Below are 17,542 nucleotides of genomic sequence, written 5' to 3'. Positions count from 1 at the left end.
AACCTGCAGCCCAACACTGCTCACAGTGCACTCTGCGTCCCATGCTGGCCTTGCACTGCAGGGAGTGTGCAGTGGAGTGTGGACAAATAATATGGCACTCTGCTTCATTTGCAAGGAAATCAGTATCAGTTTTCAAAGATTATGATTTCAAAAGACGTTATATGCAGAAACATACTGAACATACTGCCACATTTGGTGCGTGTCAAGGAAGACAGTATAGCGGAACTGAAAAAGTCACCCCAACAAAATATTTTTAGAAAGCTAAAATTCAGATGGATTCTGCTGTAAAAGCTTCTTACATGACAGCAGAAAAATCAAAACCATTTCCTGATGGTGAGTTTCTTAAGCAGTATGTGGAAAGCGCAACAGATATAACGTGTCCTGATTCAAAAACAGAACGAAAAAAAAGACTTCTCTAAAATCACTTTGTCTCACCAGACGGTTGAAGCAACAGGAAAATCTATTGGAAAAAGAAAATTGGAAGGTAAAGCTGCTAATTTTAAATTTCATGCTTTGGTGACAGATGAAAGTACTGATGCTACATTTATGGTTCTACTGGACATTTTCATTAGAGGTATTGATAACAGTTATGGTGTCACTGAAGAAATGGCTTCTTTGATGCTACTGAAAGACACAACCAAATATCTTTGATTTGTAAGAAGCAGTAAAAAAAATACATGAACATGATTTTCTGTAATTCTTGCCAACATGTGGTAGAGCTACATGTTGTACCTTTTTTTTTTTTTTACATGTTTCACCTTTTTTTTTTTTTTTTTTATACCCTGAGGTGGTCCTCAGGGTATAAAAGAGGGATGTATAGAATTGGTAGAAGATGATGCAGTTACCGCTAGTAACTTGTGTTTGATGAAATATCACTGCATCAGGCACCAAGAAAATGCATGTGCAAAAGCTTTAAAAATGGTTGCTGTCATGCTGTATCAAAGCTGTGAACTTCATAAAGTCCAATCATCACCAGTTTTAGGAGTTCCTTAAAAGTGTGATTGCTGACTATGGGGTCATCGTTAGCATTTTACTTTGACTCAGCTACCTTCCTCAGAAAAGCTTAGAAGACTATGATTTGCCAAGGGAAATTAAGTCCTTGAGGGAATCAAAAGGAAAACTGGTGCCAGAACTTAAGATTAAACATGGCTCACATGTACAGCATTTTTGGTGGATTTGACTGCTCATTTAAATGAGTTAAACTTGATCTTCAAGGTCAAAATCACCTTATCTGCACTGTGTTTCAGACAACAGCATCTGAAATTGAACTTAAACTATGGTAAACTCAAGTTATGGTAAATAATTTCATACATTTTGATATGTTGGCTAAACACAGGCCTGTGAACAGTGAAAAACATGTAGCTTTGCTTTCTGTTTCAATAAATTTGAGTACAAGTTTTAAGATTTTGAAAAAATTTTTTTTTTATATATTTGGGACGCCATTTGCAGTTGATGTAAATACATCACTTGCAAATTTTCACATGGAATGCATAGGATTTGTAATCAGACATTCAACTCAAAGAAAAATGTGGTCGTGTCTCTTCGCCAGAATTTCATAAGCTCTTTCTCACTAGGGAGAAAAATCCCTCACTTCACAGTCATACCTTATTCATGTCATTGCTTTTTGGCAGTGTGTATATTTGTGAGCAACTGTTGTCAAGGATGAAGCACAGGAAGGGTAATACTTATACAAAATCTCTGATAAATACCTCAGGAACTCACTAGGAATGGCAGCCACTACTGTCAAGCCAACCTGGTGTATTACAAGGTGAAGCACTCCTTGGCTGTATGTTTTTGGAGGTGGGAACCCCTGCCCTCTTCCTTGGGGAACTGTCTCAGGGAACTTGGCTGCTTGGGTCGTGGGACACCTATGCTCTCCAAGCACCAGAGTCAGGAGGCCCTGATGAAGATGTGGAATGTGCTACAAGGTTCAGGATCACTTGGGGCTGGTAGAGGAATGCTGAGGGCAGAAGCCAAATGTGGGGAAAGACAGAGAAGTGGCCTGGGCAGAACGTGCCTGCAAAAACTCTACAGGGGAGTAAAAGCTGACTTGCTGTATGTAGCTGGTGGCCAATGGCAGATGCTGATCCAGCTATGCCTGGTGAGCACATTGTCTATCAAACGACATTTACAGCACTTCTCTGTCTGAGTGCTCTCCATTCAGTGTGGGTGCCAGCACACAAGAGGTCCACATGTTTCTAGGATCTGCATCTGCCTGTGGCTGCTAGCAACAAGGAGGTTAAGTGGTGTGAGAGCTGAGGCTCTCAGTGTGACCATCCATTCGTGTTCTCCAAGCTGCTGCTGCTTCCCAGTGTCACCTCTGGAGAAAAGGCAGTCTGGGAGTGACAAATCTTCTGAAGTCAAAGAAGAGTGCATAAAATACTGTTCTGGTTGGGGTAGTCTTCATCCACCCTGGCGCTGATGCTGGAAACCTGGCCACCAGCTGCCATGCAGGACTGCTAGGCAACTCTGATGTGAGGTCATGCCGGGAGGTTGATCAGCATGCACTCCAGATTGAACCTGGGAAATGGATAGAGATTCACGCTTGGCCATGAAGGGAACAGTCATGCTGGAGAATGGGGAGACCTCACTGTGGCCTGCCAGTACCTAGAGTGAGCTGATAAGAATGATGAACAACTTCTTCCGTTATCTGATGGTCATGGGACAAGGGGAAATGGCTCTAAACTAAAAGGGGAAGTTTAGATTAGGTGTTAGTAAGAAATATTTTTGCCCAGAGTGGTGAGGCTCTGGCAATACTCCCAGGGAAGTGTGGGTGCCCCATCTCTGGAGGTGTCCCAGGCCATGGCTGGGCACTGGGAACCTGAGCTGGTGGGAGTCACCCAGCCCACAGCTGGGGTGGGGCTGGGGGCTGTGAGGTCCCTTCCAACCCAACCATGCAGTGATTCTATACATCTGTGAAGGTTAAGCTTTCTCCATCAGCAACAGAAATGGTAAGTAGGAAATATAAACTGGGAGACATCACTCAAGAAACACAACAAGATAAATCCAATAATCAAATAAACAGAATGCTTGAGAGAAATGAACTAGCATAATGAAGCCGTTTTTATTTCTGTATCTGTGATTTGCTCTCTTTTGTTCTCATTCACTGCAATTCCAGTAGCCAGTCCCTGCAAAATATGGTTCCCTCTAGGTAAGAGAAAAAAAGAAAGCCACCACTAGAAGTGATGCCTCCCTGTGCACAGTTTGTACAGATGCCAGAGCGGAAACTTTGTCACAGTTTGTTGCCTGTTGTCAGCAACACCAGCTGGGCACTGAGAGAGCCACACAGCAATGTGGAACAATAGAGGGAAACTGCAGGATGGGTGAAGGCAAAGCACAGAAGAGCCATTGACAACTGGACCACTTCCAAGGGAGTAAAAGCACAGAAGAGGCATGGAGAAACACACATAATAAGAGCCACTGGAAAAGCAAAAGGGCATGTGATCAGGTTGGACAAGCTGTATGCCCGCTCAGTACCCTGTCTACTGTGGTGAGCAGCTGCATTTGCACACACACGGAATGTAAGGACACGGGGTACCCAGTGCTGCCTGCTGCAACGTGGCCTCTCTGCTCGATCTCCTCCCCAACCTCCTGCTTACATCTGCCCTGATAGACTCTGCATCTCATTCGAATTAAACTACCTCCTACTTTAGGCTGTCCTATATGCTTAGCTTTCCAGCATCCCACAGCAAGGCTGTGCTCTGAGAAGACTCAGCAAGTCGCAGGTCACCTGCAGCAACCTTGTGTGCATGCTTCAGTGGGCAGCAGCATGGGGCAGAGGTACGTGCCCCCACAGAAATGCGCTGGAGCTGCAGGGAGTATAGCAGCTGGAGCTCCACATTGGATAGAGAAGCTGCAAAACAGGCAGGCAGCAATGGTGTAAACACTGAACAGGAAAACAAGCACAGGAAGTGCCACACTGGGAAGAGCAGCCAAGGAGCATGCATCAAGCCCCATGCTGCAGCAAAATCACCAAGTGCTGTCCCCAGGTTTCCTGGGCAAGGGACAGCACTATGAACAAGGAGGAATGAAGCCCAGGAGACTTCACCCCATCATCAGAGCACACAAATCCACACGCTCAGTACAGAGGCTGTGCACACCTGCTCTGCCTAGCCATCACCACCAAAAAGCAGCACAGAGCAGCACATGTATGCAGAGCAGCAGGCCAGGAGAAGTGAGGCGTATTCCCACTGAGCTTCCCTGCCTTCCTTCCTGTAGCCTTCCTCCTTTCATCAAACAGGGATGGTCATATGAGTTGTCATGAGGCACAAACTGGACTTCCAAAGAAAAGAGAGAGAAGGACATCTGATGAACCTCTCCATCCCTCAGTGTGTTTCCTCTGCTCTGTGGGCCCTGCTATGACAAGACAGCTTTGTCTCAGAAATCAGTACCTCTGACACAGCACTTTCACAAACCCTTCTCAGAAAACCTATCTTGAGCCCCTGTGTTTTCTAGTATAGTAAAGCTGGCCCAGACTTCTCTTCAGCTCCCAGCCTTAAAGAACTGTCTTTGTAATCTGCTTTCAAGCATCAGCACATCAGCACAGGTAGCTTGTCTAAATCCCACCATCTCCTTACATGGATCACACACCTACCACAAGTCACCTACATAGGGACTGTGGGACTTGGGGATGAACCACTATCAGTTATCCAATCCAGGCACAAATACTGATGTCCCAGATACAGGGATGATCCAGAGCAACCTGTTTCTTCTCTTTATGCTACACTGTTCTACAGTACTGCAGTGAGTTGTCCTATTCTTGTTTCTTACCAGTTACAGAATGGTGAGAGCAGAAGAGGCAGCAAAAAAATAATAAACTTTTAACATCTGCAACTGATACCAAGCAAAACTGTACACAGTGGGAGGAATCAGCAGATGATGGCAAGAGTGTACCAGCTAAGATACCTCACAGCAGGCTTTGCACAATGGAGAGTGTAAATGCCAGCTTCTTTATTCCCATAGATCTGATTACTGTGGATGATGCCTTTTCCTCTGCATGTGACCACAATACCTGAGCAAAAGCGACTGTGTATCTTACTGCTCTGCAGTGCACATGTGGAGAGAAGTGTGCATGTGCACATGTGCAAAGGAAGGTCACTCACACAAGTCAGCAAGAGGAGACAATGACCACAGGGAAACACAACACCTCCCAGCTCTGCTGGAGAAAAGAGTGGGCAACTCATTAATTCAGAAGCCAAGAAATCACTCTCAAAGGGCTGAGGCATACTGGAATTCTACTTTTCTGTAGGGCTCTGGTACTCAGTAACACCTCTCCCTTCCCACCATGCCTGCAGCCTCTACATCCCAAAGCTCCTGGTGCAGATCAAAGTGTTGCCTGGGACCAGAAGACGATGCCTTGCTCTCCAGGGCCTGTCTGACATGGGACAGGGCTGGGAGCACTGTGAGCCTGTGGTGGTGCTGAAGGCCACTCCTCCTCACGGCCACCACCAGGAAGACCTGGATGGCCCCAACAGGAACTGCAGCCCACTGAGCAAGAGACCAGCCCCTGCCCTAGTACTGGTTGAGGCACCATCCCTAGCGCTGTTCAAGAAGCGTTTAGATGAGGTGCTAAGGGATTTGATTTAGTAGTTCAGTGGGTAGGGATGGTGATAGGAGGATGGTTGGACTAGATGATCCTGTAGGTCCTTTCCAACCTAATGTATCTATGAATCTGTGAATCTATGGGGCAAAGAACACAATGCCTGGTGTGGGGCAAACATCTTACTGCATGGTGCTGATTTATTACCTTGCTTGCATAAGTTCACTCATCACAGAATGGTGCAAAGAAACCTGTCTCCCACCATGGTACCAGAACAAGGAATTGCCTCCCTTAATAAATGTCCACTGCAGCCTCACAGTTTGAATGGCTGCTGTTGTCTGCTGTCAGGTGACCTGCTAAAAGGCACAGAAAGACCCCCAAAACTTTGCAATGGTGGATGCCATTCCTCAGTGTGACCACGTGCAGGGAAAAGGAGAAACACCGGTAGCTGTAGCTAGAAGGATCAGGAAGAGAAGTTGACCAAGCAGCACAGCTATCCTGGCTGCCACTGTCACACCTCTGAAACCTCTCTGCCTCCACCACAATCTGGAGTGCCAGACAGGTAGATAACAGCAGCTCAGCCATGGCTGGTGGCCATTATTCACTCAAACAGCTCTGCTTGGGGATGAGAACCCACATACTGCACAGGGATGTGGTGGAGTCACCATCCTTGGAGGCGCTCAAGAACCACAGAGATGTGGCACTAAGGGATATGGTCAGTGGGCATGGTGTAGGTGGGCTGGTGGTCAGACTGCACCATCTTGGAGATCTTTTCAAATCTTAATGATTTTATGGTTCTGTTTCTACACTTGACATTGCACAGTCAGAACAAAGTTAACCTCTTTGCCCTACAAATCCTATCATTTCAGTGGGGCACAACCTGGAAGTGCCTGCTCACTCCTGTACAGCTTTAGCAGCTGCATCCTGCAGTCCTTCTCCAGGGACCAAAACCCCAGAGAAAGAATTAGCACTGTTACAGCAAAATCAGAACCAGGTAGAAGAATACAATCTCTTTCTCTCCTTGCAGAGAATATTTATTTGTATTTTTTAAAGCTGAGGCATCCTGGACCCAAAGCAAAACACTTCATTTTAACATTTTAACATTTTAACATTAATCATTTTTGGCTGGAGGGCCGTGCCCAGAGGGTAGTGGTTAATGGAGTTAAGTCCAGCTGGCGTCCTGTTACGAGTGGTGTCCCCCAAGGGTCAGTTTTGGGGCCCATCTTGTTTAATATCTTTATTGATGACCTAGACGAGGGAATTGAGTGTACCCTCAGTAAGTTTGCAGATGACACAAAGCTGGGAGGATGTGTCAAACTGCCTGAGGGTAGGGAGGCCCTTCAGAGGGATTTGGATAGGCTGAACAGCTGGGCTGAGCAAAATGGGATGAGGTTCAATAAGACCAAGTGCCGGGTCCTGCACTTTGGCCACAATAACCCCATGCAATGCTATAGGCTTGGGGCAGAATGGCTTGAAGAATGTAGAGAGGAAAAGGACCTGGGGGTGTTGGTTGATGCTCGGCTCAACATGAGCCGGCAGTGTGCCCAGGTGGCCAAGAAGGCCAACAGCATCCTGGCCTGTATTAGAAATAGTGTAGCCAGCAGGAGCAGGGAGGTGATCATCCCCCTGTACTCAGCTCTGGTACGGCCGCACCTCGAGTACTGTGTTCAGTTTTGGGCCCCTCACTACAAGAAGGACATTGAGGCCCTGGAGCGTGTTCAGAGAAGGGCAACAAAACTGGTGAGGGGTCTGGAGCACAAGTCTTATGAGGAGCGGCTGAGGGAGCTGGGATTGTTTAGTCTGGAGAAGAGGAGGCTCAGAGGAGACCTTATTGCACTCTACCACTTCCTGAAGGGGGGTTGTGGTGAGGAGGGGGTAGGCCTCTTCTCCCTGATAAGTAATGACAGGACGAGAGGGAATGGCCACAAGTTGCGCCAGGGAAGATTTAGATTAGACCTCAGGAAGCATTTCTTTTCTGAAAGAGTGGTCAGGCACTGGAATGGCCTGCCTAGGGAGGTGGTTGAGGCACCATCCCTAGCGCTGTTCAAGAAGCGTTTAGATGAGGTGCTAAAGGACTTAATTTAGTAGTTGGGTAGAGATAGTGATAGGAGGATGGTTGGACTAGATGATCTTATAGGTCCTTTCCAACCTTATGAACTTATGAACTTATGAACTTATGAACAGAGCCTTGCAGTGCAGAAGAGCAAAATACTTGCAACAGCCTCAGTCCTGACCTGGCTTAATCCCACCAGATGTGCTCTGTTGGAGAAGACAGGTTTCAGGATAGTATAATGCAGGTTTTAAACAAAGTCCCATGTTTCATGATGCCGTGCCAGTCTGCAACTCTTGCCAGTTAATTAGGCTGTCACCTTGGAATGACAGAATGGTTGGGTTGGAAGGGATTTGTGCAGTGGCTTATCACCCCTACCTTGGGCTGTCCAGGGCTCATCCAGCCTGGCTTTGAGCATCTCCAGGATTCAAACAAGCTCACATTCACACACAGAAGAGGCAGCTGGCATCAGAGACACACTGCTGCAAGCCGAATTAACAAGAATTAACAAGTGCTAACAAGTCAGGGGACATTCAGGCTGATATTAGGAAAATTTCCTTCTGGCAAATTCTTGCACTGGCACAGGGAAGTGGTGGAGTCACCATCCCTAGAAGTGTTCAAGAAAAGTGGCACAGACAGACACAGTCAGCTGGGGTTAAACTCAATTCTTCGTGGTCTTTTCTTAGAACCTTAGCAATTCTATGATTCTACGTATCACATCTGAAATGAGTTACATCTGCTGACTTTCCTCCCTGCTGGCAATGTTACTTCTAGTCTCCTTGCCAAGACACTTTTGCAATCTTTGCAGGGGCCAGAAGTCACCTGTGGGAGCAGCCAGAACTTAAGAGGATGTACCTTAGCAACATTCCCTGTAGGGAAGAGCTTGAAGCCTTCAGTGTATTTTCAAGCTGGCATCATTAATGGATCCAAGGGTCTCTGAATGAAGCAGCGTGTAAAAAGACATCTAGCAAGTTGGTCTGGAGACTTGCAATCATCCCTGGAGCTGTTAGCACACTTGGTAGAAAGTTGCTGCATTCAATGTATATCAGGTGCAGAGGAAAACATGTTTGTGCTATATGCTGCACGTTATGCTGTGGTATTGCAGAAGCACTGACAATTTCTCATTCCTGGGTTGTGGCTTTTTATCTGACTTGATGGCATTTCTGAGCCATCCCTGCTATGGCCTTCCTGCTTCACCAGGTGACACGTGTTGCCATGTACGGATGCAAATGTCTCTTTTATCTTCAAGAGAGGCAAAAAGGAATATCTGAGAAACTACAGGCTGCTCAGCTCCACTTCCATCCCTGGAAAGGTGATGGCATGGCTCATCCTGGGAGCCACTTCCAGAGACCCACAGAGAAAGCCCTTCGGACCACGAGACTCCTGCTGAATAACTCATCTCTTTCCTTAGTGAGAGAGAGCTAATTAAGAGGGGCATAGTTAAATCAACCGCTTTGAAACCACCGCTAGCAGAGGTGATTGCTGAGCCACTTTCTGCCATCTATCAGCATTCCTGGTTATCTGGAGAGGTCCCACAAGATTGGAGGCTTGCCGATGTGACTCCCATCTACAAGAAAGACCGTAAGGAAGACCCGGGGAACTACAGGCCTGTCAGCCTGACCTCGGTATCAGGGAAAGTTATGGAGCAGATGATCTTGAGGGAAATCACACGACACGTCCATGGCAATAAAGGGATCAGACCCAGCCAGCACGGGTTCACCAGGGGCAGGTCATGCTTGTCCAACGTCATCTCCTTCTATGACTGGGTGACCAGACAGGTAGATGAGGGAAAGGCTGTTGATGTAATCTACCTGGACTTCAGCAAGGCCTTTGACACGGTCTCCCACAGTATTCTCCTGAGGAAACTGGCAGCCCGTGGTGTGGACAGGTTCACTCTTCTCTGGGTGGAGAACTGGCTGGAGGGCCGTGCCCAGAGGGTAGTGGTTAATGGAGTTAAGTCCAGCTGGCGTCCTGTAACGAGTGGTGTCCCCCAAGGGTCAGTTTTGGGGCCCATCTTGTTTAATATCTTTATTGATGACCTAGACGAGGGAATTGAGTGTACCCTCAGTAAGTTTGCAGATGACACAAAGCTGGGAGGATGTGTCAAACTGCCTGAGGGTAGGGAGGCCCTTCAGAGGGATTTGGATAGGCTAAACAGCTGGGCTGAGCTAAATGGGATGAGGTTCAATAAGACCAAGTGCCGGGTCCTGCACTTTGGCCACAATAACCCCATGCAATGCTATAGGCTTGGGGCAGAATGGCTTGAAGAATGTAGAGAGGAAAAGGAGCTGGGGGTGTTGGTTGATGCTCGGCTTAACATGAGCTGGCAGTGTGCCCAGGTGGCCAAGAAGGCCAACAGCATCCTGGCCTGTATTAGAAATAGTGTAGCCAGCAGGAGCAGGGAGGTGATCATCCCCCTTTGTTCAGCACTGGTGCGGCCGCACCTCGAGTACTGTGTTCAGTTTTGGGCCCCTCACTACAAGAAGGACATTGAGGCCCTGGAGCGTGTTCAGAGAAGGGCAACAAAACTGGTGAGGGGTCTGGAGCACAAGTCTTATGAGGAGCGGCTGAGGGAGCTGGGATTGTTTAGTCTGGAGAAGAGGAGGCTCAGAGGAGACCTTATTGCACTCTACCACTTCCTGAAGAGGGGTTGTGGTGAGGAAGGGGTGGGCCTCTTCTCCCTGATAACTAATGACAGGACGAGAGGGAATGGCCACAAGTTGTGCCGGGGAAGATTTAGATTAGATTTGAGGGAAAAGTTTTGTCTCTGAAAGAGTGGTCAGGCACTGGAATGGCCTGCCTAGGGAGGTGGTTGAGGCACCATCCCTAGCGCTGTTCAAGAAGCGTTTAGATGAGGTGTTAAAGGATTTGATTTAGTAGTTGGGTAGGGATGGTGATAAGAGGATGATTGGACTAGATGATCTTGTAGGTCCTTTCCAACCTTATGAACCTATGAAACCGAAGATGAACCTATGAAACCGAAGCTCCATCACAGAATCGTTGGGAAGGACATCTGGCTATCCCGTAGTGCAGCCCCTGAAGCCGAAGTCGCGGTCCAGACCGGGCACGAGCTCCCGCCACGCGCGGCACAGCGGTTAGCTGCGGCAATCTAAGCCGGGCCATACCAAACAGACACAACAGCCACTACTCGCGCGGGAACGCGCCCATGTTCACGGACACGGCGGGTACACCCCGTCCCCGCGCCCTGATTGGCTGCAGGAGGGGCGGGCTCCCTCCCCCCCCCGCCCATGACGTCATCACGTAGCGTCGGACGTCCGGCGGCGGCGGAACGCGGGGTCGGGCCGGTCCCGCCCCGCCATGGCCGCAGCTACGGGTTCGTCCCGGGGCCGGGGGTGCTATGCCTGGCCCGGCTCGGTCCGGCCCGGCTCAGAGGAGGGTGCGGCGCGGCGTTGGGGCAGGGTGGCTCGTTTCGGGGTCCGGGCCCGGCGCGCCGCCGCCTGACCTTGAGGGCGGGCCCGGGAGGCGGCGTGCGGCCTCCGCTCCCCGGTAACGCCGTGTCCGCTCTGCCCGCAGGTCGTCGCCCGTCCGGCAGCGCGGGAGCCGCACACCGCCCGCTGCAGGTTCACGCCTTCGCCGAGGCCTTCCCCCGGGGCGCGGGGTCCGCCCCGACCGCCGCCTGACGGACAGCCACGCTGCGGGACATGCGGTGAGGAGCCCGGCGGGAAAGGGTGGCCCCTGCGCCGAGAGCCGCAGATTGGCGTGGGGCAGTGGAGCGATGGGGGGAATGGAGGGAAGGTCCTCTGGGGATCGGCCGAGGGAATTGGGGTGGCTCCGTCTGGAGAAGGGGAGGCTCATGCTGCTCTCTACAGCTCCCTGAAAGGAGTTCCTGGTGAGGTGGGGGTCGGCCTCTGCTCAGGGCGGCAGCAGTAGGATGGGAGGTGCTAGGCTCAAGTTGCATCGAGGCAGGGTCGGGTTGGGTATTAGGAAGAACAACTTCTGGCACAGGTTGTGCAGGGAGTGTCACCATCTCTGGAGCTGTTCCAAAACCGTGGAGGTGCGGCACCAAAGGACGTGGTTCATTGGGCACGGTGGGGGTGGGCTGGTCTCATTCAGTATCTTGATCATTTACCTGGATGAAGGGATGGAGTGCACCCTCAGCAAGTTTGCTGACGGTAAGATGCTGGGAGGAGTGGCTGGCATACCAGAGGGCTGTTCTGCATTCTGTAAGACCTGGACAGGCTGGATTGTGGAGCAGAGAGGAACTTGATGCTCTTCAGCAAGAACAAGTGTGGGGTCCTACACCTGGGTGATAACTAGCATATGCACCTGTACAGGTTGTGGGCTGTCTGGGGTGCATTAAGAGAGCATGGCCAACAGGTCAAGGGAGAGGTGATCCTAACCCTCTGCTCTGCTGTGCTGAGGCGGGATTTAAAATACTGTGTCCAGTTCTGGGTTCTCCAGTTCAAAAAACACAGGGATCTCCTAGAACACATGTAGCAGAGGACCACAGGTGATGAATGTCCAGAAGCATCTCCTGTGTGAGGAAAGGCTGAGTAGCTTGGACCTGTTCAGCCTGTGGAAAAGAAGACTGAGAGGGAATCTGATGAACATTTATAAATATTTGAAGAGAGGTGGGAGGCAAATGGATGAAGAGGTGTGTAGCAGTAGGACGAGGAGTAATAGCCTAAAACGTAGACCCTTCTCAGTTGTGTGCTGTGATAGAACAAAGGGCAACAGGCAGAGACTGGAGCACAGGAGGCACTTAACTTTGAGAGTGATGGTGCCCAGGGAAGTTGTGGAGACTCCTTCTGAGATATTCAGACGTGCCTGGATGTTTTCTTGGGTGGCCTGCTGTAGGAAACCTTCAGCAGGGGAGCTGGACTTAATCTTCTGAGGTCCCTCCTTACACTTAGAATTCTGTGATCTTATGAATCTTCTCAATTTAAAAATTAAAATATCATTTTTGATCTTTTTCAACATAAGTGACTTTATGGTTCAGAGAAAAAACAGTACCAGATACAAAAAGTGCTGTGTTTTTTTTTTGTTTGTTTGTTTGTTTTTGTTTTTTCTTTCCCCTGTGCCTTTCTGAACCAGTGGGCTGCAGTGCAGGTGGGCCTCCATCCTGGGGGGGAGCCATGTGTGCATGCCAGGGGAGTGGGGGTTGAGCAGTCAGAAAGGACTGTGTGTCCCCCACACAGTGCACTGAAATGTGGGAGAGAGCATCCCATGTGGAAACTGAATGTTGTAGCAGCTTCACTTGTCTATGTAGAGGCAGTGCAATGGATCCAAAGCTCTCACTTTTTTTGAGAGCTGATATCAGCTTCTAATGAAGTGGCTTCTGCGTTGTGCTTGCGCGCTGTCTCTGCAGCCAGGGTTCTGTCCCCAGCACTGTTGAGCAGACTGACAGTGCCTGGCATCTGCTGCTCCCCAGCTCAGAACGCTATGGATCATCTTTGGGGGTGTCATGTTGTTCTGCATCCAACAGCTCCACCAGAGGGCCCATGAAAGTGAACCAAGCATCTCTCTTATTAGTTTATTTTGCGGGGATGGATTGATGTCCTGGACACAGGTGACTGCCATCTGTAGGAGCAGCTAGCTGCGGGCCTCTGAATGCTCTTTCTAACTGGTGTCACTTCCAAACTGTTAGCTGAGCTCACGTGTCCCACTGTTCCCCTTCCAGTGGAGGAGTGACTGAGACCGGTGTACCTGTGGGTGTGGCTGCGTCAGTGCATGCAGACAGAACTGCTGTCATCTGAATGGTGTTCTCAGCTGGTATGTATATGTTGTGGTGCACAAGCCACCTAAACTAAATTCCTTCTCTGGTGTGAGCTTTCATATCAACACAAACACTATGTTTTTGTAAATGACATCTGTCAGACTGTAAAGCGTTACATAGTGTAAAACAGCAGAAGAAAAGTAAATACAAGAAGATGTGCATTTTCTTTTGAAAGGGAGTTGCATACATGATCAAAGTAATGTATTGTGACTTCAAGCAATCCACCTTGTTTCTCTTCAGCCTCTGCAGTGCATGCTTCAGTCAGAAGCCTTTACTGAGAGAAATGGCACCTCTTGCCTAGCTGGAGCACTGGCTCCCTGTATGGTTTTAAGGACTCTGAAATTGCATGCACTTTGTTTCCAGGGGCTGCCAGCACTTTGTAATTGTTGAATCAGTGATCCCCGTTTAAATGAAGCTCACATATTGCCTGCTAAGGGTTGCTACGGAGCTTCTCTGCTCAGTGTAGTGAGGTAGTCATTGTTCAGGGGTCCCTAAGAGCTCAGAGCCGTCATAGCTTGAGGCCTTCTCTGCAGTTCATTAAAATCAAGCAGGTGCACATTCCTCTGCAGATAAGCCTGCAGGTTAACTACCTGGGACTGTTAGAAATTTTCTGGATTGTGTTAAAAGTTTCCTATCCTTTAAATTAATCCCATGATTACAGATCAGCCTGTAGAAAATCTATGTGTGTTGGTGGATTTGTTTGTTTCTCCTTTGATTCTCTTCTGCCTCTACTCTCAGTGTGGTGTTTTCAGTGTTTACAGGCTGAGAGCAGGCTCTTTGCTATTTGGATTCTGTGGCATGCCTCCTGGGAAGTTGAATGGGTGAGCTTGGCCATTGTCAGCCGTAATGTAGCACACAAGAAATTCACATGTCAGCTTGTTTGCCTGTTTCTGTATCAATTGGAAAACCTGCACTTATGAGACTCCTGTAGAAAAGGGTGCAACATCTGAAAGCTCTGGCATTTACTGTTCTTAGTGTCTTAAGGGCTCTTCTCAGATGTGCAGTGCTGGGTACAAGCGCGAGAGAAAGAAGCTGTGCCATCTGCAGCTCTGCTCATGTTTGTTCTCTGTTTTTTGATGTAGGAAGAGAGGACTGAGTTATACAGCAGTAAGAAAAACAGTATCATGGGTTCAGGAGGCTTTTCCCCAGGAATTCTGGGGGAAGATCCAAGCAGTGACATCACGGCTACCTCTAGCAAACATTACCTGTGTGGCTACTGTGCTGCGTTCACAAACATAGCAGTTACTTTTCCCATCCAGAAAGTCCTCTTTCGCCAGCAGCTGTATGGTCTGAAAACAAAGGATGCGATACATCAGCTGCAGAAGGATGGAATCCGGAATCTGTACCGTGGCATCCTTCCACCATTAATGCAGAAAACGACCACGCTGGCTCTCATGTTCGGCTTGTATGAAGATTTCTCTTCCTTGCTCCACAGCCACACGACTGCTCCTGAACTCCTCACACGTAGCATGGCAGCAGTGCTTGCAGGGACCACAGAAGCTGTTCTTACGCCATTTGAGCGAGTGCAGACTTTGCTTCAGGACTACAAACACCACGATAAGTTCACAAACACGTACCAGGCTTTCAAGGTACTGAAAGTCTATGGGATGAGAGAGTACTATCGGGGATTGGTGCCTATTCTGCTCCGAAATGGGCCCAGTAATGTACTCTTCTTTGGCCTGAGAGGACCTATTAAACAGTGTCTGCCTGAAGCAACCTCTTACAGCACTCATTTGGTCAATGACTTCATTTGTGGAGGGCTGTTGGGTGCCATGCTGGGATTCTTGTTTTTCCCAATGAATGTTGTAAAAGCTCGCATGCAAGCTCAGATTGGTGGTGAATTTCAGTCCTTCTCGACAGTTTTTGTGAAGATCTGGCTGGAGCGTGACAGAAAGTTGATCAATCTTTTCAGGGGAGCCCATCTTAATTACCACCGTTCAGTCCTGTCCTGGGGCATAATCAATGCAACTTACGAGTTCTTGCTAAAGCTGTTATGAACAACACCTATTTACTTTGTCCCTTCTGTTAGTATCTGCCATGTTTGATGATGCTTAATCCATGGGAGCAGCGCCTACATGGCGTGAAAGGTATTTCGTTTTGGCCTTCACAGCATTTAGGGTGGATGGTGGTGCATCTACACCACGGTGTAATTACAACTAGCTTCTTAAATTATTTATTTGCTGGCAGATGAATTTACCCATAATGAAACTACTAGAGAAATAGATAAAAACAACACCAAAAAAACCCCCTCAAATTTGTGCTTCAGTCCAGTGGCTTATTCAGTATCACTCCTAAAAGTTCCTAACACTCCATGACTAAGTACGCTCCACCGTGTACATTTTAGAACATGAAAATCAGGGAGAGGCTGATGGAAATTCATTCCCGTATTTGATGAACTTCAGAATGTTGACATAAGATTACATTCTCAGATGTTCTAGGCTCCTGGGTGCTCACTGTTGCTCATAGCTGAATGGACAAATCCAGAGGAGGATGACTGAGTTCCTGAATTCTGTGCTTAAACTAAGCCTACACCAACTCTCCTGTTGACCACTGGATGCTTCAAGCAGAATGTCTTGTTCGGCAGCATAAAAGCAGTTAGTGAATGTTGCCTTCAGTGTAACCTGGCTCAGAGTGGGATTTGTGTGTGCACACATGTACACACACAGTTTAACAAGAAAAGGGAAAAGTGGAAGGAGAGAAACATATGAAAGCTTTAAAGTGTCCTTCCTTGTTAAAATCCTTCTACTTGTAAATGTGGAGCTTCTGCCTTTTTTTTTTAATTATTATTACTTCTTTTTCTATTGTTCTACAGCTGCGAGGCCAGAAAGATGATGTTTCTTTTTGTAATGCTTATTATAAAATAGCTTTTTCCTGTATTTTCCTGTTATGAAGGTAGTTCCTGGACAGCTCTTTTCTACAGAGGTATCTTGTCTTTTGCAGACTGCTTGCGTTTCACCTGAGCTGTGATGTCATTGATCACAAGATTTTTTACAGGAAAGTTCTGTCTCTTTGATGTGTATGTTTAACAGTTCTGTAAGACAGAACTGTACTGTAGCACTATCGTAATTAAATTCCTGGGTAATACCCACTGCGGTGAAGTCTGCAATTGTAGTAGCAGGAGGCAGAGATGACCTTTGGAAGGATGCAGCACTTGGAGAAGATTTGATGGACTTCTGTGGGCACGTGCGGATGAAGATGTACTGAAATGTGTGGTGTTCTGTGTCCTACTGACGTGAACGTTGAGAGGGGTGAGGCTGTAGACCTTGGAACAAGAGGGAAATAGGCATAACTAAACCAGGAGAGGATCTTAATGAGAAACACTTGGTAGTCCTGGGAACTTTATGTCTTTATGCTATATTTAAAAAAACAGACAAAACCAAACAAACCAAAACACAAAGAAAACAAAACAACCTCACCAACTATTCTGAAAGATGGGGATAAACTTTTACCAAGTTGCTCTTTTCATAAGCTTTGTAGTGGTGGTTGTTTTTTTTTTTTTTGCTAAACTGTCACAAAATACTTGCTCTAATCAGTGTGTCATGATTATGATTCTAATGAGGTCCCTAGCTTCACAGTGTGAAAGGGCCCAGCACAAATGAGCGTTGCTATATCTGAATGTTGTGGTTATCTACATTGAAATAAAATGTTCATTGAATGTTTGTTACTGGCAAAATCTGATTTTTACCAGTGTAATGCTTGTTTGTTTTTTAATCTCTCCTTGATGGAATAAAAGAAGTGGATTCTATTTCTCCTGTGGAAGATATAATTTGAAGAGTTTTACACAGAGTTTGACATAAGCTGTCACTAATGGGTGGTGTTAATTACAGTTGGAAAAATGACAGTTGCAATCCTTACCTGTGGCTGTCTGGTTATGCAGAAGTCAGATGGAAAACAGGGGAAGTGTGTCATAATAGAATGTTGTTCTAGTATAGTCTTTGTTTTGCTTTATAACTATGGATAGTTTTATAGCACAATGACTGTAATTGTCTGTTTAACAAATTACAGGTGTTTTGTGTGTCAAAGAACATATGTGTACGGAGCAAAGAGGAAGAGCTGAGTGCTCTGTCGCAGCAAGGCGACATGTTAAGAGTGATGTGGGAAACACAGCACATTGAATAGACTGTGCTGCTGTCCTGGCAGACAGCAGAGCCAGCTGTGTTGCTTCAGCTACTTCACACTGGGTCTAAGGCCGTTTTCCAGTAATAACAAACTGATT

The 17,542-nt window shown here is 47.6% G+C and overlaps 1 protein-coding gene across 2 annotated transcripts; it reads left to right on the top strand.

Annotated features, from left to right (window-relative positions):
• Nucleotides 1-11,168: 11,168 nt before the first annotated feature.
• SLC25A51 (solute carrier family 25 member 51) lies at nt 11,169-17,075 on the top strand. 2 transcript variants are annotated; one of them, XM_065740631.1, is made up of 3 exons: nt 11,169-11,256; nt 13,231-13,322; nt 14,409-17,075. In XM_065740631.1, the coding sequence occupies exons 2-3, from the start codon at nt 13,281-13,283 to the stop codon at nt 15,321-15,323; spliced, it is 957 nt and encodes a 318-aa protein (XP_065596703.1). In that variant the 5' UTR covers nt 11,169-11,256; nt 13,231-13,280; the 3' UTR covers nt 15,324-17,075. The 2 variants fall into 2 exon arrangements, with proteins under 2 accessions (XP_065596703.1, XP_065596705.1); XM_065740633.1 differs by lacking the exon at nt 13,231-13,322 and having other exon boundaries at nt 11,189-11,256.
• Nucleotides 17,076-17,542: the final 467 nt, after the last annotated feature.

Source organism: Cyrtonyx montezumae, unplaced genomic scaffold (genome assembly GCF_038088225.1).
Source record: "Cyrtonyx montezumae isolate F1298 unplaced genomic scaffold, pur_monq_1.0 scaffold_29, whole genome shotgun sequence".
In the NCBI taxonomy this organism is placed as follows: Eukaryota; Metazoa; Chordata; class Aves; order Galliformes; family Odontophoridae; genus Cyrtonyx; species Cyrtonyx montezumae.
Note: the sequence above shows the minus strand (reverse complement) of the source record. Positions and strands in the feature narration are given on the sequence as shown.